This window comes from Eublepharis macularius, chromosome 11, assembly GCF_028583425.1.
Source record: "Eublepharis macularius isolate TG4126 chromosome 11, MPM_Emac_v1.0, whole genome shotgun sequence".
NCBI classification, from domain to species: domain Eukaryota; kingdom Metazoa; phylum Chordata; class Lepidosauria; order Squamata; family Eublepharidae; genus Eublepharis; species Eublepharis macularius.
In genome coordinates, this window is record NC_072800.1 from 86,334,482 (window position 1) to 86,354,705 (window position 20,224).

Sequence of the window (20,224 nt, forward strand, 5' to 3'; positions counted from 1 at the left end):
GGGCCAAAATGGCCCAGATCAGGCTTCTGATGGGTGCTGGATCACTCTCCTGTTCAGCAGTGGCCTGATCCTGACCATTTTGGCCCCCTTTTGGCCATTTTCAGCTCCTTTTTGCCATTTTGGGCTCAATTTTGGCCCTGAATGGCCAGGATTGGGTCCAAAGCAGCCAGGATAGGTGATGTCAGGGGTGTGTGGCATGTGCAAACCAGTTATGCTAATGGCACATTTCCGGTGCTGTCAAGGGGCGTGACATATGCTAATGAGTTATGTTAATGAGTTCCTCTAGCTCTTTTTCTACGAAATGACCCCTGCAAATATGGATCAAGTATTAATGTGTGGTGTCTCATCTGCCAAAATTCACTTACCGTGTTACCTGTTGACAGCATGGTCTTGAAACCAGTGGTCATTCTATAGTGTTCTAGCGCCATGAAAAGAGTATTCACCACAATGCAAAGGGTAACCACGAGGTCAGTGAATGGATCCGTAACAAAAGCATTCACTCTCTTCTTTATTTTCAACCACAGCGGGCAACAGTTCCAAACAAGGTATTTGAGGGCCAATTCGTGCAAGAATGGTGGGCATTTACGTTTGGATTCTTCCAGTTCTAACCAATAAACAAAATAAATTAAGTTACCCTCTCTCAAAGCTTATACACAAAAGAAATTACAGAAATGAGGGCCTGATCTAATCAAAGTTAAGTAATTTTATGTCCAGTGAAGTTCAAAGGGATAGATTTAAGGTAGTGTTGAGACTTTCCAAGGTTCTGTTCTCATATTATTCTAGAACACAGTTTTTCTGCATGCTGTGTTCTAGTCCTTAATTCAGGTTTGATTAGGAGAATTTCTAAAATAAATTTCAAAATTGGATTGTACGCCCTTTGCCACATCTTTCAGTTTTTTTGGTTCGTTTGTACCTTCTTTCCCACCTCTGTATTAACCAATGTGAATATGTGCATTGATAAAACATGGCAAATAAGCAACCTTGGTGTGATCCCCAAAAGCACAGAACAAAACTGATGCATCAAGATTTGCGTGTGTGTGTAGTGTTTTTCTGAGGCATACATCTGCTCTTATGGACTGGCAAAACACCCCACACAAAGAATCTTGATGTAGTTTATACAACATAACATCATGATTGCTTTGCTAGTATTTTATTGCCATGCATGCCCCCATTGGTAATGGAAGAAGAGCGGGAGATGTAAATGAATTGAGGGAACTGAAAGCAATTACAAAGTTGTACATACATAACACTTTGTACCAACATTCAGAATTTTTTTAAAAGAAAACTCACAGTACAGAATTCCTAAAATGTCAATTTCACTTCAGAAATGAGACCAGGTAATTTGAAACTCCTAGAACTTTTTTAAATTTAAGTCATTTATAGTCCACCTTTCTCACTGAGACTCAAGGCAGATTACACAATGGCCGTTTTCACACTACTAACCTGCTTCCGCAACGTTGCGCAAAAAACACGGAAGATAACGTCTTCTTGTGAGAGTTTTGCGTGATGTCGCACAAAACTCTCGCAAGAAGACGCTATCTTCCGCGTTTTTTGCGCAACGTTGCACAACATTACGGAAGCAGGTTAGTAGTGTGAAAACGGCCAGTGTGAGATTAGTACAGTCAATATCAAGGACTTTTCCATAAACAATGACACAGGGAAAATAAACACAAATTTACAAAGCATTAGGAAGAATCTAATACAGAGTTGAAAAATGCTGAAACAGAACATAAAATAATAACAACAACAACAACAACAACATTCAATTTATATACCGCCCTTCAGGATGACTTAACACCCACTCAAAGCGGTTCACAAAGTATATTATTATTATCCCCACAACAACAAACACCCTGTGAGGTGAGTAGGGCTGAGAGAGCTCTGAAGAGCTGTGACTGACCCAAGGTCACCCAGCTGGCTTCAAGCAGAGGAGTGGAGTTCAAACCCGGTTCTCCAGATTAGAGTCTCGCTGTTCTTAACCACTACACCAAACTGGCTCTCACACCAAACTGGCTCTCAGTTAGATGAAAAGAATTTTGGAAGCATCCCTAATTGAAGCACACATTTAGGTCTTCCACTGTTACCAATGAGATCTTAAAAGTGGAAACCATCTCATTGTCAACTCTGCTGTTATGTTGCATTTCTTTCCCGGGATCTGTTGGTGGGGGCGATGTCTTGTCCCTTAGATTCTAAACCCCCAGATCAGGTTGTAGGCCTTTACTCTCCATTCCAGTTCTAGTCTCCCCCAGCCATTATTCCTGCTGTTGATGTTAGGAATTGTTTTTTGAACCTCCCAATTCAACCAGCCCTTCTCCCATTGGTAGTAATTCCCTTTCACAAAGGTACAGCTGTGATCCACGAAAGCTCCTACCCTACCACGAATTTTGTGCGTCCTATAGGTGCTACTGGACTCTTGCTCTTTTCTACTGCTACAGACACACGAACACAGCTACCTGTGTACGTATTTGCAAGCATCACCTTCAAGGGCTTGATAAACCTCCTTAGGCTCTTCTAAGTTCTCAGCACAGCCTCTCACACAAAACTGTTCATTTTTCCCCCAGGTGGAGCTCAGAAGGTCACTCATCACTACAACCATTCACGGTCTAGCTAAACAATGCATGTGAAATGAGCCGAGTCAGGAGTCTGTTGCTTACGATTGCCGCGAGAGAAGAGGAGAGACTTTCAAGCTTCCTTGTTGCTTCATTTTCCCAAACAGAAATGGCTGCTGGGAAGGGGGGGGGGTCTGTTTTCCCCTTTCTCGGGCTCCAAGTGTCCTGGGATCATGTGATGAAGGGCATGTGGAGCCCGAGAAAGGGGAAAATGGATATTCCCATGACTAGGAAAATGGCACAAGAGGAAAATCTGAAGCCCCCTCTCCAGCCTCTGTGAGCAATAGGCCTGTTGGCAGTTGATAAATAAATCATTATGTAGGCCCCAGAAACCTAATTAAAGGATTCCATGTTTGGGCTGTTAGCAGAGTCTATCATTTGGCATAGGAAGCGTGATTATAGGTGGTTGTGAGGGCGTTCTGCTGGCTGGTGTGTGAGTGCAGGAGAGAAAATAATAAATCACACACTTGCTTTATATTTAGAAAGGAAATAGGAGTTCTTTATTGTAGGAACTCCATACTCTGCTAAGAAAAGAGGAGAGACAGATCTAACTACCTATCTAGTCTAAGGATGGACATGGATGCAAGGACAAGGCCTGCATCCACGTTGCCAAAATGGAGAGAGGAGGAGAGTTGTTGCCTGGAACAATGCCAGGAAGAGAAAAAGTAAAAGGGAGGAAGTCAGGAGGAGGAAAATCCTGAGACTAGCAATCTATATATCAAATGACAGTCAGAGTAGTAAACAGTAAATAGAGTGCCCTGACCTCTTTTTCTTTCTCAGGGCCAAGCTACAAGTGACGAATGACACTTGAATGGCAAGTGAACAGACTCACGTGTATTCCTCCCTGTTCACTTGCGCTCCACTATGTGATCAACTAAACAGGAAGGAATACACGTGAGTCTGTTCACTTGCCATTCAAGTGTCATTCGTCACTTGTAGCTTGGCCCTAACTTTTTGGTTGTCCCCCTCTGAAACCTGAGGAAAGGGACAGCACTGAATCCTCCTCTTCCAAGTGAGTCCCCCAATGGTACATATAACCGGGGCTTTTTTTCAGGGGGAACGCGGGGGAACGGAGTTCCGGAACCTCTTGAAAATGGTCACATGGCTGCAGCGGCGCGGAGGGCAATCTCAACTCCTCTCTGTCTGGAGATCAGGGGGCGGGGCCACCAACCATGTGACCATTTTCTCTGAGGGCAACCCACTGAGTTCCACCACCTCTTTTCCCAGAAAAAAAGCCCTGCATGTAACTGTGAGCTGGGTTGGGGGATCCCCGGCTCAGCTTGCATCACACGTATCAGTATATCAGTGTTCATTAATGTGCAACAAGAACGGCATTACCTTCTAAAGCGCTGGTGATAATGCTGACGGCACTTGCTGCCCTTTCTCTTTGGAGCGGCTGATTATAATGGTCCACTGATAGACGCTGGGATCGAAGCAACTTGTTGGCTTCATCATACGAAGAGGTCTGCTGGTGGAGGTAAACAAGATAGTTACGGTTATGGGACTTTCTACACTCTGCTCTCAGACAGGCAGGGCTGCTGATTGTGAATGCTAGTAGGCAAATCAAACAGACATCCTCGAAGCTTCCCTAAACTTTTAACTGGGGTTTTTATCTAATCAGCTTTTTAATGGTTTGCTTTTGTTTTCAGGAAAAGTTTTTATGCTGCTTGTTTTTATGCTAATGGCTTGTTTTTAATGGCTTTTCAAAAAGGCTGTTATACTGCGGTTTTCAGTTGTAAGCAGGGCTGTGAAAGTCAACACAGAAATATTCTAAATGACTAAAAACCACCTGTTCACGTCTTGCCAAAGTATCTAAAGCAAATCAAAAGGAAGAAGCCCTGACTAGCTGGTATCTCACATTTACCTACTCCTCAAGGGAATAAGCAGATTGGTCAAAGCATCAAGGGAGATGTCCCTGTAAGACACCAGAGTCTTGGACCAGGAATGCTAGCAATGGGGCCAGATGCTTTACTCCCTATAGCACCATGGCAGATTGCTAGAAGGAAGAGATGCTGGCCAGCTCTTTGCTGAGCTACAGCGCCACCGCTGCAGATAGCCAGGGGGTGGTATTGGAGTTCCCTCTCCTGCCCCTTTCCCTTGCACATGACCCCAAGATGGAAAACTTCTCATTACAGGCGTAAGTGAAGTTGGTTGTGGCACAAAAACTGGGCAAAATAACACACTATGGTTTGTTATTTTGCACAAAACCAGCATACTACACGCCATTATGTGACTCCAGACTGCATTTAGTATTGATTCTCCTTGGAACAGAACAGGAAGCTACACAATCGAATCACCACCCAAGACGCATACACCTGACTAGGGCAGAAGGTAATTCCAAATGAGGCTATTTCATTACATCGCTGCCTGAGTTATTGATATTAATTGAAACATAACTCCAACTGGGTCCTATATTGATTATATTGATTAATTATAGTCATATTATTGCATTGTCTGGAGTTACTATGTAATATTTGTACTTGACTACTGAAAAAGGTCACAAGGGTGAAATGTGTTTGGTCAGGGTTGTATAAGATTCTAGTTTGAGTTTTTTGTATGATTTTAATCTGAACTGAGGCTATATTTGAGCCTGTAATAGTTTTTATATTGGTGGTGGAGTTTGCCATCAAATCCTAGCTGACTTATAGCAACCCCTGGTGGGGTTTTCATGGCAAGAGACTAACAGAGGTGGTTTGCCCTTGCCTGCCTCTGCAACCTTAGACTTCTTTGGAGGTCTCCCATCCAACTACTAACCAAGGCCGACCCTGCTTAGCTTCTGAGGTCTGACAAGATCAGGGTCTCCTGGACTATCCAGGTCAGGGCAGTTTTAGGGTTTATTCTTTAATAAATGCATGTAGTTTTATATATTGATACATATTTACGTTCCATAGGATTTCTTTAACCTTCTTGGTTCTTCATTAAAACCAGCTTACTACATCAGGATTAAACCACGTTTTACACTTCCATTTTGTAGGCAAGAGGACAAACGGAATGCTATTCTTTTGCTTGGTTTCGAAATCCTCACCACCCGCAGTTTGCTGGGGATCAGAATTTTTCAGCTTGGTGCTGAGGGGAGGCGAGGGTGTTCCTGGCTCCTCCTTGTCATGAAAAAATCTTGGATTCTTCGCAGCCGTTTGTTACATGTCCAAATATCAACACAAATACCAGCGGCTACTGAAAAATCATCAGAAGTCTATATTGATGGCAAATGTTATATGAATAATATAATAGCCAGAGAATTTGAAACACCAAAACTCATCAGGAAGGAAAAAATCTGTGGGTAAATTTATTTCAGTTCTAATGTACAGCAATCATGGTGGTGGCAGAGAGTGCCCACAAGTCATAGATGACTTATGGCGACCCCTGGTGGGGTTTTCATGGCAAAACTAACAGAGGTGGTTGGCCATTGCCTGCCTCTGCAACCCTGGTCCTTCTTTTGAGGTCTCCCATCCAATTACTGACCAAGGCCGACCCTGCTTAGCTTCTGAGATCTAACAAGATCAGGCTCACCTGGGCTATCCGGGTCAAGGTACAGCAATCGTATATGGCAGAAATTGACTACTACAGCATATAATAAGAAGTGTAAATAATTCTCTGCAGAACGTCACATCTGGATGCTTACATTTTCTACTCACCAGATCACCTCTGCCAGGGATTTTCCTCACAGGAGGAAGCAACAGCCCTTCGCCCAAAAGAGGGTCTGGGCTAAACGACTTTGTGCCGCTGCCTCCCATCGATGAGACGATCCTGTTGCAATCATCTCCTGCGGTCCATTTGCCAGGCTGCATGTAGTTTGGAGTCATGGGATGAGGACCGTAACTGACTTGACTTTGGACGCTTGGCCGTCTCCCCATTCGTGCAGCTAGCAATGAACCACGCTGGATCTCGGCATCTCCAATACTACTAGATTCCTCCTCCCCATATTCAGGCCTTGAGCCTGGCTCTCGTCCAGAAAGATGGAAACTGAACACACTTCCATGACTCAGACGACGCTTCGTTGGGTTCGAACTAGGGCTGTAACTATGGCTAAACAAAGCCTACAGGAGTCGCAATGGGGAAACAAAAGAAAGACTGGTACAGTATGTCACTCACTATCCATCGTGGAAGTTCAGCTTTAAATTAAATATATTTAATACTGATTTTGAGGCATTTATTGATATTCAGCCAACTGCAGCATCGCATCTTTCCCTTTCTGCTTTGCAATAAAGAACTCTTTGCTTTCAGCTTTGTGCATGTAATATTGCAACTCTTCAATGATGTAACTCATAATATTGTAATTTGTAACACATTAACTCATTATAAAAACTGGCCAAATGATCTGTTTTACTTTGGAACAAGTTGGGGTCAGATTCTCCCCCAGACTCACAAACTTTCCCTACAGCCACACAGCAGCTCCTGCAAGGAATGGTGTTTTTGTTGGCAGGGTTCAGGAAATAATCCAATCCATGCTGTGGAATTCGCTTTCAACGAATTTACTACAACAGGATTTTTGCAAAAGACAATAACTGACTGCAGGCTATTAATGCAACCAAGAGGCCTTTGGAGCACAAGCACATATTGATATACAGCAGAGAGAGAATAAAGAACAAGAGGTAGGTTGAACTGCAAGAGAAAACATTCAATAAACTCTAAACACTGGACAATGTTCTGCAGCTCCCTCCAGGGTACAAGTGAACTAAACTCCTTTTCCAGCAGTATTAATAGCAACTAGACTCTTAGCAGACTGTTGCTTGTCCAACAATTTTAAAGGTCTGCAGGGACCCTGTCATGATCTGGCTGTGCCAGAAAGGCCTAGTAAGGCCCCAGAAGCTTGTTAGCAGTGGGAGTAGGCCTGCCTACGATTCCCAGGAGCCCCTGGGCTGTTTTGGCGCCCTTTCTGGCCAATCAGAACACAGGGGGCTAGTGCTATATAAGTCTGGGAGGGGGAAAAGCCCGTGTTCTTTCTCCCAGGGAGCAGCCAGAGGAGGTTTCTGCTAGGGAGAGAGGCCCTCATCCAGGTAGGGTGAGAAGACAGGCCCGGCAGACAGAGGGACAGGGAGTTCAGTCGTGCTAGGGCCTTTTGTTTATTTTGCTTTCACCCATCTATTGTTGCCAATGCACCTTGCTTGCTTGTTTGTTTGATATTAACTGACCTCCTTGTAAATAAACCCTTTTGTTTGTTGTTACTCTGCTGGGTCCTCACGCCTGTTTATTGGCCAAGCTATGGAGGTCAGAAGGGTTGGGAGGGTACTCTGGGCCTCCCAAGGGCCCCTAAATCCCAGAGTGGTGGCAGCGTTAGGTGGCTCACCCTACCTGCGGCATGACAGACCCTAATCAACTCAGAACTGTGCTATAGGGGGAAGGAAAATCCGGCCGAGGCCATTATTTGCCCTAAGCTTTCGAAAGCCTACAAGTATTCCCACTAGCAGACCTGCTTACTCCTGTTTAGAATTGGAGGTGGGGGGAGAGAACCTGTGAGCTTCCGGGCTTGGTCTCCTGTGATTATTCTTATTTACCACAGGCTACCAGGCAATGGCTATGCAAAACCCAGCAGGAGCTCCCATACCAACTTGCTTGCCTTCTAAAACCATCAGGGGAAAACTTGCTTTTCATACCACCTTTATCTGAAGTTGGGTGCATCTCTGTACCCAGACGGCATACAACGGCGCCTTCAAGGTTGTGGGCAGCCCACTGAGTGCAGTCATAGAATCATAGAGATGGAAGGGAACTCCAGGGTCATCTAGTCCACCCCCCTGCACAGTGCAGGAAATTCACAACTACCTCTCCCCTACTCTCCTAGTGAGTGACCCCTGCTCCATGCCCAGAAGATGGCAAAACATTGTCAGGATCCCTAGTCAAACTGGCCTGGGGAAAACTGCTTCCTGACCCCAAGGTAGCAATCAGCAATACCCTGGGCATGTAAGAAGGGCCACGAGAACTAAGCACTGATGCAACCCTTCCTGCCCTCCCTCCCATGATCTGCCCAGGTTCACAGAATCAACACTGCTATCAGATGGCCATCTAGCCTCTGCTTAAAAATCCTCCAAAGAAGGAGAGCCCACCATCTCCCAAGGATACCTGTTCTGCTCTGTCAGGAAGTTCTTCCTAATGTTTAGCCGAAAACTCTTTTTGGAGTCTTCTCAACAGATAATAAAAGCCCTTTAATTCCACTAGGTCTTCTGGTATACGCTGGCTGTGGATTATCAGTTTTTGCATCAATCTCCCCAAATGTAGCTAAAGCAAACCAAAAGGAAGAAGCCTTGACTAGCTGGTATCTCGCTTTTACCTTCTCAAGACTGGTCAAAGCTTCAAGAGAGATCTCTCTGTAAGGCATCAAGAGTCTGGAACCCAGCACTGCAAGAGCCATTTGGTCTGAGCAGGGGAGGGCAAAGAGTCCCTTCTTCTTTGACCTGCTTGGCCAAGGCAGGCCAACTTAGATCATAAGAGGTAGAGGAGGAAGGGAGGAACCAGTTTGCAGATGTCATGGTTCTTTCTTATGAACCCAGGGTAATGCCGATCAGCACCTCGAGCTAAGGAAGAAATTTTCCTCCAGGCTAGATTGGTCAGGGATTCTTGAGGTTTCTTGGCCTTCTTCTGGCCGTTCAGCAGGACTCACTGGGGGAGCGTGGGTGGAAGCAGCTGTGAATTTCTTGCATTATGCAGAAGGTTGGCCAAGATGACCCTTGGAGACCCTTCCAGCTCTTATGATCCTACAATTTTTTTCTATGCTACAGAGGTATTTGATGAATGGTGGTTGTTTTACTTAGTATCTGTTTTAACTTCCTTTACATTCCTCATCTGGAATAAAGCAGTATACCGACTTTAAATAGAAATAAAGCAATAGATAGAAAATTAGGCTTATGTTTAGTTTTGTTTCCTAGTACTCTGAAGTCCACTGAAATCAAGAATTCCTTGTTAAATGATGATTTTCTAAAAACATTCTGGCAGATATTTTAATTTCACAAAGCCGAAGAAATGTTTAGTTTAGTTTAAACACCACTTTTTATTAATTTCCTCCTTTCCTACAAGAGTTAAAGTATATTAAAATTTTATAAGGTAACAGTTTGTGTAATCAGAGGCCATTTTCACACGCTTCCCGGGAGATTGCTCAAACTCACGGTATGAAGCATCTTCCTAGCACGATCTTCCGGCACGATCCCCTTTAATGACCCGACGACGTCAGAAAAAGTGCCATTAAACAAGATCGTGCTGAGAAATCGCACTAGGAAGATTCTTTTATGCCGTGAGTTTTGTGTGATCTTCCGGGTGCATGGCCGTGTGAAAACGGCCAGAGTTTTAAACCATGAGTTACCGATTTGCGATGGCTGTCAATAGACTGTGATGGAGGGATTTTGGGATCTTCCCAATAACCTTCCATGCCCTGGGACATCTTTTTCTTTCTTCTGTTACTTCTTTCTTTAACCTCTTTGGATGCTACCGGCGACGCATCCAATGAACTATGAGACAGGCTGTCATCTTCTTTAGCAGTTAATTCCTAGAACATGGAAACACAGAACTAAGAATTGTACAAAATTTAATAGGATCCAAATTACGGGGCAGTACGATGACTTTTCATGAGCAGAGACATCTGCTCACAAGGGCTATCAAAATGATTCAAAAATTAATTTTGCTTTTGGAGCTCACGATTTTAAAATATTGAGAAAGTCTGACTATACATTATGCCTTCCTGCATTTTGGATGCCCTGACCTGAATAGCCCAAGTGAACGTGATCTCATCAGATCTCAGAAACTAAGGAGGGTCAAGCCTTGGTTAGTAATCGGATGGGAAACTTCCAATGAAGTCCAGGGTTGCAGAGGCTGGCAATGGCAAATTACCTCTGTAAGTCTCTTGCCATGAAAACCCTGCCAGTAGTTGCCATAAGTCAGCTATGACTTGAAGGCACTCTCAACCACCATATTTTGTGGTTGTGAACTTAGTCACTCTCCTGTGCAGGCATAATAACTAACTGGCACGTCTTTGTTTTGCCTGTAATAGGTCGGGGGCTCAATCTTTGCTATCCTCTTGGCCTTTGAGAAAAGAATGGCATGCTTTTGAAATGCTCTTCAGCAAAATTTCATCCTAGATTTTGGTGTTTTAAATTACCAGGCCTTGTTTTGCAAGAGGAACCAATTCCATTGTCCCTTTTTCTTTTCTCGGTTTTGTAAAGAGTGTGCCCAGCTTGCTCAGCTTACAGTTTCTTTAGTGAGTTTCTTCTTCCAACCTCAACTTATGAGAAGAAGAATACTTTACTAATCTGTAGATGCACTCCTGTCCCTTGGTAAAATACCACAGTAAAAGAATCTTGATACGACAGGCTGTATAAGGACATCCAAAATTGCTTTACTGTGATGTTTTATCAATGCACACAAGTACATAAGTGTATCCTTCAAGAATCACTTTAAGTGACAGATGCATACAAGATCTTGTGCTCATTCATAAAATAATAAAGCAATTTTAATGTCATCCCAGTTTTATCAAGATGCTTTTTTATGTGGTGTTTTACCAAAGCACAGGTGGATATTTGCACTTTGGTAAAACACTGGATGAACTGAATTTTCATGCGGTCATACTATCACCACATCAAACTTGCTTTTTTTTTTGCAGTGATTTGTCTATGTATAACACAAAGGATCCAAAAAAAATTGCACATAAGTTTGGCAATTACTGCTATAGGCAACATTGGTGGGAAATGGAGATAAGAAAGGAAGAAATATGGACCTCATGCTCCTTCTTCAGCAATTCCATGGCTTCACGAAATTGTCTCTCTTTTGCCTCCGTTTCAGCAATCGTGGCTTTGCTCTGTTCTTCATATGCCATTGTGACCACGGCTAAGATCAAGTTGACCAGATAAAATGATCCCAAGAAGATGACAAGTACAAAAAACAGCATATAGATCTTCCCGGCAGCTCTGAGAGTCTAAAATCAGAAAGTGTACATCAATCCACCTTGTTTTAAGCTTTTGATCTGCTTCCACCAAAACTACACTACTTCAGTTGGTCAAATAAAAATGCCAGTATCAAAGTACAACATTTAGCTATATATTTGCTCATCAATTATTTAGACCCCAATTCATGAGGTTATTATCAGATACAAATGATTCTGTTATCCTTTCCATAGCAAAATATATAGGGGCAATAATAAAATATCAGAGAAATAATATTAAGCAAGGTTTTTCCCATTCTAATTTCTGCTTAAGGCGATAGATAGATAGATAGATAGATAGATAGATAGATAGATAGATAGATAGATAGATAGATAGATAGATAGATGATAGATAGATGATAGATAGATAGATAGATAGATAGATAGATAGATAGATAGATAGATAGATAGATAGATAGATAGATAGATAGATAGATAGATAGATAGATAGATAGATAGATAGATAGATAGATAGATAGATAGATAGATCTTCTGATTTCTTCATTGCAGTTCCCTTTTGGTTGATGACTGAGCCAAGGAATAGAAAATCTTGAATAATTTCAGTGTCCTCATTTATAATGCTTAGATTATCAACAACCAACATATCAGGATACCATTTCCTGCCATATTTCCCCACCAGACAGATAATTGGCAGGAAGAGCCACCAGTGGGGGCTTGGCAAGCCGAGATGGTTGAGTGGATAAAACGGGAAACAGAGAACCATATATGCTGCTCTGAGTTCTGTGGAGAAAGGGTGGGATAAAAATGGACTAAACAGACAGACAAAACAAATTCTTGTACCTGTTGATAGAGGCGTTCCCAGTAATCTTGTGTCATGAGGCGGAACAAGGAAAGAAAAGCCGAGCCAAAAGCATCAAAGCTTGTAAATCCTTCATCAGGATTATCTCCAACTTTCAGACATACATATGTTGCCGGACAGGAGCTACGAATTAGAACTTTTGTTTTTAAATGACAAAAATGTCCGACATTTAAATGTAAATTAAAAGCACACCACACGATGGGAAGATTTACAAATATGTGGCAATTTGTCTTTCTTTTTTTCCCCCTGGCATCTGGGACATGTTTATCTTTTCAAGTGCTGTAACTGGAGAATGGTAAACCATAATCTCACCACATGGGGATGCTCTTAGAATACTCATATCAGAGAATGAGGTAAGGTGATTTGAAGATATCAAAAATGAATGTAAGAATTCCGTTTACAGTGTTGGGGGGGCAGGGAATGAAGTCCCAAAACCTGGACCAATCCTTTGCTTCTGTTTACATTGCTATGATATGACATTATGCTTAACTGAAATCTAACTGAAACCCTTGTACTTAAGGGAAATCTACATTCTCAGAGGATATTTGAATGGACAAAGAAAGTGGAACTATTTTAAACAAACAGTAAGAAAACAGAGAAAATTAAGCACACTTACCCAGCCTCTGTACCGTTATGACACAGTAAAAAATCCTTGGTGTGATTTTTGATTTTGTAATTGGCTGCAATAAAAGTGACCTCGATGAATATAGGTAGGATTGCCAACCGGATAGTTACATCAAAACCATATTATGTCTGATGACCAGTACTGAAAAGGCAGTAAACTTCTGACTATACAACTGAATTTTTACAGATTCCTTCTGGCCCCATGTTTGAACTGCTAGATTCCTTCCAGAACCACTCCTGTGCCCTGTGCCCCCTTCCCAGCCTGTTTCCCCTCTCTCCTGATAGCTCATTTTTTAAACCAAAAGATAGTAAGCATATGGGTAACATAGGGATAACTATATGGGGGGGCCGAGGATGCACAAAAAATTATTCAAATTGTTGTCTGCCTATTCTCTGATGAACTACCGGTTCACGAACCAACCTGGTTCGTCACAAACTTTGGTTCATATTTTGGTTCGTGCCCATCTATATCTATATCTATAGATCCACAGGAGTTAGCTATGTTAGTCTGTAGTTGCAAAATAGTAAAGAGTCCAGCAGCACCTTTAAGACTAACCAACTTTATTGTAGCATAAGCTTTTGAGAGCCACAGCTTTCTTCATCAGATGCAGTTAGTCTTAAAGGTGCTACTGGGCTCTACTATTCTGGCTCTAGAAGATTTTCAGTGCACGGAACAATCTGCTGCATTAACTGGCAGGTTCTAATTTAGCCAAAGAAAGGCCTATTCTTGAATAAAACAAAATGATTGCTAAGAGCAGTATGGAGTGCCCTGCTTGGAATTCCATCTGTAGACAAACTAGTGTGGGATGAGTAGGTATATTAGCACTGGTGTATCCATGCACATCCATTTTAATTTTGAAGACTTTTTAAAGACTTTTGGGGGTGGGAGAAACAGTCATGCTTTTGTTGATGCTTTATCTTGCTGCAGTTTGGTACAGTGATTAAGACCAGCAGGACTCTAATCTGGAAAGCCAGGTGGTAGCTCAGTGGTTAAGTGGTTTGGCTGTGAATTAGTGCTCTACTGGTTTGAATCCCTCTACTGCCATGAGCTCAGTAGATGGCCTTGGGTAAGCCACTCCCCTCAGCCCCAGCTCCCCAGCTGTATTGTGGGGATAATAATAACACTAACTTGTTTACAGCTCTGGGTGAGGCACTAATCTGTTTAGAAGAGTGGTATATAAGCACAGTTATTGTTGTTGTGGTGGTTATTCCCCTCTTCTCTGCCTGAAACCTTGGGTCAGTCACAGCTATTCCAGAGCTCTCTCATCCATCCCCACCCACCTCATAGGGTGATTGTTGTGAAGATAATAATAACACACTTTGTAAACCACTTTTGAGTGGAAGTTAAGTTGTCCTGAAGGGCAGTATATAAATCGAATGTTGTTGTTGTTTTAATTCTGATTTTATTTTTATTTTATGTTCTAACTGATTTAATACAGACCCCAAACAAGTTGAAAATGAAAATATTAGTTATATTTGACAATTTTAAAAAATTGGAATAAGGATCACTGGTTGACATACGGCTTTATAACTATGTCGGTTGGTTATGTGGGCTGTTCTGATGCTTTAGTAAGACCCGAGCGATCCAGCCAGGAAGCTCACTCGTTGGCCCTGGGCCACTTTCAGCCCAATTTACTACCAAGGGTTTTGTGAAGACGAAATCGGGGGGCGAACCATGAACGCTACCCGGGGTTCTTTGCAGAAACAGCCCTCCATGTTAATTCTTGCTACTTTCCTCATACATTTTTTGTTCCTATCAAAAACCCTGGAAGGAGTGAATAAAAAAGCCACACCAAAATGCTAAATACATCCGTGCATCAACATAAATATAGCTAGCTACTGTCTTATAAATTAGATCTGCCTTGGAGATAGGGTTGCCAGGTCCCCTTATCCTCTCAACGGGAGGAGGGACCCAGCACTCGCCTTCACTACTTGTGTGCTCCTTGCACACGTGCTTTGCCCGTGTGTGCTCCTGGGGTGCTGCAATGATGTCACTTCCAGAAAGGGACATCATCATGCAGGCGCAGGAGCATGCACACTTCTAAGAGGCCCAATTTGGGCCCCAAATGGCCCTGACTCGGCCTGTTTGGGGCCAAAATCACCCTGCTGAGAAGTGCAGGGGTGCTCCCGGGGGGTGGCACAATGACATCACTCCTAGAGGTGATGTCATCACGTTGCCCAAGAAGCATGCCCAGGAGGCCTATTCCCCACCTTTCCCCCTGCCAGTCAGGTGAGTGATGGCGGAGGGAGGGTAGAAGCAGCAGATCTGGAGATTTTTAGGTCAGGAGTCTTCAACATTTCCATACCTGGAACCTATCATTAATCCCCAGGAAGTAGCATGAGACCCAATGAACTGCAAGCACATGACAAGAAATCACATGACAGGAAGAAGGGCTCTGGGCACTGGGAGCTGTACTGTAGCAAGGGACAAGACAAGGGTCAGATCCATAGAGAAATCCTTTCCATTGCTGAGTAATATCACCTGACCTCAGCATAGGTGCAGAAGGTGGAAGGTGTGGAGCTCTCTGTGCAGGTGCATTAGCATCAGGTACTTCCACAAAGCACTGTAATTGGCACCTGTATATTTATTTGTTTATTAAAACATTTATACCCCGCTTTGCCTTTTGGTTCAAGGTGGCATACCAAAAACAGTTAAAACATTGACTGCCTCCCTCCCTATGGTGCTCCTCAGCAGCGTCTCTCTTCTGAACAGGGTCTCCTGCAGGTGCCACCCTGCACATCAGCGAAATCAGCAGCAGCCCATACACGGGCTTTCTCTGTGGTGCCCTCTACCCTGTGGAATGGCCTGCCTGAGGAGGTCAGGAGAACCCCCACTCTCCTGGCTTTCCACTAACAATGCAAAACTGAATTATTTAAAACAGCTTTTTACTGTATTGTAGGGAGAGGATCTCAGATGATCCGTTAATGAGTTATGAATAGAGGTGGGTATGAATCGAAACACGAACCAAAGTTTGTCATGAGCCAGGCTGTTTTTTGATTTGCAAATCAGTGGCTCGTTGGAGGGCATTCCTGACAAACTGAGATGAACAGTTCGTTTGGTTCATTTTTCGGTTTGTCACGGCAAACCGCCTGGCGCCAATCAATTAGTTTCCTAGGCAACGGGGGAGATGGGCTTTCTGCAGACCTTCTGCTGCCCTGGAACTAACGTATTCATGAACCAAACGAACCAGTTCGTGATTTCATGCCTGTTCGTGGTTTGTGAAACGCAATGAACCACAAACTGCAATGAGCCGCCATTTTTCTAGTTCACGCCCATCTCTAGTCAGGAATCACAGACTTCACCACTAAGTTGTATTGGACTCCTGCTAATGCTCTGTCTTTGTGAACTTGTATCTATTTACCCTAAGGCATCATTTATGGAAATGTTCTTGTTATTGACTGTACTAATCTCACACTGTGTAATCCACCTTGGGTCTCAGTGTGAAAGGCAGACTATAAATTACATAAACAAACAAACAAATAAAGTTAAACATTAAAGCCAAAGAGAATTTTTTAAAAAGACACTCCGCCCCCAAAGACACCTATTGTTCATACTCCCCATCAAAAGTCCTCTGGCAAACAGGGAAGCCTTGCGACACCTTCTGAAGATCTTCACCGAGGGGACTGCCTCCACCTCTTCAAGAACTGCACTCCGCAGAGCGGGAGCCATGACTGGAAAGGCCCAAGCTCAGGCTGATGTCGGGAGAGCCATCCTAAGTAGGGGCCCTCCCGACATCCGCCAGCAAGTGGAAGCCTGAAGATTGCATTTGGTGCATGGGAACATATGATAGGAGACAATCCTTCAGATACAGGGGCTTTCAACCCAGCAGATGGGGCTCTGCTACTGACCCAAAGGAACTGATCAGGGCTTTAGACATTTACAAGAGTGGTTAAATTCCCAGGAAGAAAAGTGCTTTCTGAGATGATATCATTTTAATGAATGTTTTGCTTCACTTACATCGTTCCTGGAAGCGCCCGTAGGAGTTCAGAAGGAAGTTTTCATTAATGGAATCTATCGTGGCACGTATCAGACAGCCGTAAACGTTATCAAATCGTTCTGGTGAGCACAGTGTGATGTGGCAGGCATTTGTGCATTGATTGTTAACAGCTGTGGCAAATCTGCAGCCAGCCGGTGCAAAAAGCCAATTATTTCGCAAGACATTTAGGAAAACATTTACCTGTTTGGTGGATGAAATCCTCATATGATGACAGGTTCCATTCGCTTAGAACATCGCTTCCCACAGGAAACTCTGTTACGTTGTTCTCACGGAGATATTCGGTGTAGTTTTTGACACATTTGTGTCTCAAGTGTCCCTTGAAGAGTTGAAGGCCAATGAGGGCAAAGACACTCAGACAGAAAACAGTCAGGATCATCACATCTGCAAGTTTCTTAACGGATTGGACAAGCGCACCTACAATGACTTTCAGACCTACAGAGGAAGAAGGGGAAATCAAAAGTACGTTGATTACAAAATCACAATACCCGTAGAACCTTTTTCGAGACACTCTCCAACCTGGACGCAGCGTTAGATCTGCCAATTATTCATAGTTATTTCAAAACTTCTAGGAAACCCCAAATACGCTCAATTAGAGGGAAAACAGATTCCCCTAAATAAATCATCTGTTCCAGCCCCAGCTGGTTCAAGGTATTTTGTCACATCAAGCATGGTTCACCCATAGCCAAGTCCTGGCTGAGTCCATTCAGAAATACGGCAGGGGCTCAGCTTGGGTGCAGAAAGTGGCATGAATCCAGGCGTTGATGCCCAACAACTTCCATCAACACTGACCAGCAGGGAGCAAGCCAAGAGCCTGTCATATATCCGCACCCCTCTTATTAGACTGGCCCGAGCAATCACTTGGGGAGAGAAGGCAGCATTGTATAGCCCGATCTCATTTCTCTTGGAAGCTAAGCAGGGACAGTACTTGGATGGGGGGACCACCAAAGAAGACTTTGCAGAGGAAAGCAAAGGCAAACCATCTTTGGTGTAGTGGTTAAGAGCGCGGGACTCTAATCTGGAGATCCGGGTCTGATTCCCCACTCCTCCACTGCCAGCTGGGTGACCTTGGGTCGATCACAGCTCTGAAGAGCTCTCTCAGCCCCACCCACCTCACAGGGTGATTGTTGTGAGGATAATAATGACATACTTTGTAAACCACTCTGAGTGGGCATTAAGTTGTCCTGAAGGGCAGTATATAAATCAAATGTTGTTGTTGTTGTTGTTGTTATTCGAATTATCCGAAACACAATCAACTATAAGTAGAGGTCACATGTCATTATTGATTGGCCTTGCTAAGCTGATACAAGTTTCCGCCGGAGACCTAAGTATCAACCAGATATCGAGGTAATATGTATGCTGTTCCAAGTAGCGCCGTCTTTTGCAGTTCTGTAGGTGTTATGTCAGAAAGCTGCAGTTTTTCCATATGAATTGCAAAGTTTTTCAAGATGGTTCCAAGTGCCCCGGTGACAATGGGCACTACTGTTGCATTCTTCTTCCATAGTCAGGTGGTTTCTGTTGCCAGATCTCTATATTTAATCATTTTTTCTATTTTCTATTCTCAAACTGTTTCTTCTTGTATTCAGCCTTCACTTCAGTTGTTTTTAATATGTTCTCCATTTTCACAGCCTGAAGTAATTTTTCTGTACTTCTACTGATGTAATCATCCAGGCCTCTCTTTTCTTCTTCCGCTACCTGATGTACTTGTAACAGTCCTCTTCCACTAATTTTTCGTGGTAAATATAGCCTGACAACATCACTTTTTGGGTGTAAAGAGTGATGCATGTTCATTAGTTTTCATGTTTTTCAATCCAATTTTTCTAAATTGCTTTGTGTCCAGTCTATCACTCCAGCTGGATATCTGATCGCTGGAATTGCCCATATATTTATTGCCTTGATTTGTATTTCCACCATTTAATTTTGACTTCAGAATTTTTTGTACTCTCTTGATATGTTTAAAAACCAGATGAAAACAGCAATAAATATATAAAACAGTTTCTAAAAGACAGCACCACACACATTGCACAACCCAGACAGCAATCCATGGGGCCCGATGGCCAACTATTAGACATTGACAGAAGAGGGGGTAAACCCACTCATAGCAGGAGGCTGGCTGGCTGCAACTTGATGACACATACATATGTAAGCGATCATTTAGGTGACTTAGTTGAAGACTAGGGTTGCCAGCAATGGGCTAGCAACCAGAGGGATGTTTAAGGAGGCGCCACAATGATTATTCCCCCTCCCCATTTTTCCCCCAAGGGGCAACTGGCCATCCTAGTGGAAACTTGACCCAGGTCCCAGCAAACTTCCATGAGTTCAGTATTAAAAATGTGCTTTTAAGGAGGAAAACTACTTCTATATGCGTCAAAGTGTAAAAGCGAGCATGGTAGAGGATGCCATCCAGTCATAGCTGATTTATGGCGACCCGTAGTGGGGTTTTCAAGGTAAGAGACTAACAAGCCATTGCCTGCCTCAGCAACCCTAGTCTTCACCGGAGGTCTCCCATCCAATTACTAACCAAGGTCAACCCTGCTTAGCTTCTGAGATCTGACAAGAACACGCTTTCCTGGGCTATGCAGGTGAGGGCAAAAGTCAAGTATGCTTTCCGAAAATACCCCCCTAAAGTACAAATGAACAAAGAAGGAACAGAACAGAGATACGATCCAGCGCCTTGCAAGTATTTATAGGCTGAAAGATGGTACACATTTCGTACATTCACTGTAACATATATATTAAACAAACACAGATTTGTCACAGCCAGCCACTGTGCTGAAATTGCTATGTGAGATAGCACAGAGGTATAGAAACCATTAGGCACGAGTGTGTTTTATATTTAATAACAGAAGTCATGAATAAAGCAGCCTTAGTCAGAAATTATTTTTGGTTTTTTGTACCTGGGACGATGGAAATTGTTTTTAAAGCTCTCAGCACCCGGAACATGCGAAGAACAGCAACGTTGCCTAGCTGAGTAAACTCTCCCACAAACCTGAAGGATTGAAAGGGGACAAAAAAAGGGATTGTGAGAGACACAAAAGTTTCTGGGGGAAACATCCCAGGGGGCTTAGCTATGTTGTTGGGACTAGCAGTGCAGTGTTGTGAAATCTGGTGTGTTGAAAAGGTGTCAGCAATATCGGTGGGGGCTGCATCGATAAATCACTCATTGGTTGGTTACGGTTGCCAGGTCTCCTTACCTCCCAGGTGTCCGATTCACACACACACTTTGCAGCAGGCCTGTTTCCCTGTCTTCCTCCACCCTGCTGACCATGTGAGT

At 43.3% G+C, this 20,224-nt stretch overlaps 1 protein-coding gene across 1 annotated transcript in view; it reads right to left on the reverse strand.

The window, feature by feature from the left end:
• LOC129337362 (sodium channel protein type 5 subunit alpha-like) overlaps window positions 1–20,224 on the reverse strand; it is a 57,875-nt gene that overhangs the window by 28,262 nt on the left and 9,389 nt on the right. Inside the window, exons 5-13 of the mRNA XM_054990964.1 lie at window positions 19,848–19,939; window positions 17,134–17,385; window positions 12,948–13,011; window positions 12,313–12,454; window positions 11,308–11,505; window positions 9,901–10,083; window positions 6,245–6,646; window positions 3,948–4,074; window positions 366–604 (exon numbers count right to left, since the gene is read on the reverse strand). Of these exons, the coding sequence (XP_054846939.1) occupies window positions 366–604; window positions 3,948–4,074; window positions 6,245–6,646; window positions 9,901–10,083; window positions 11,308–11,505; window positions 12,313–12,454; window positions 12,948–13,011; window positions 17,134–17,385; window positions 19,848–19,939 (1,699 nt within the window). The remainder of the gene's footprint in view (window positions 1–365; window positions 605–3,947; window positions 4,075–6,244; window positions 6,647–9,900; window positions 10,084–11,307; window positions 11,506–12,312; window positions 12,455–12,947; window positions 13,012–17,133; window positions 17,386–19,847; window positions 19,940–20,224) is intronic.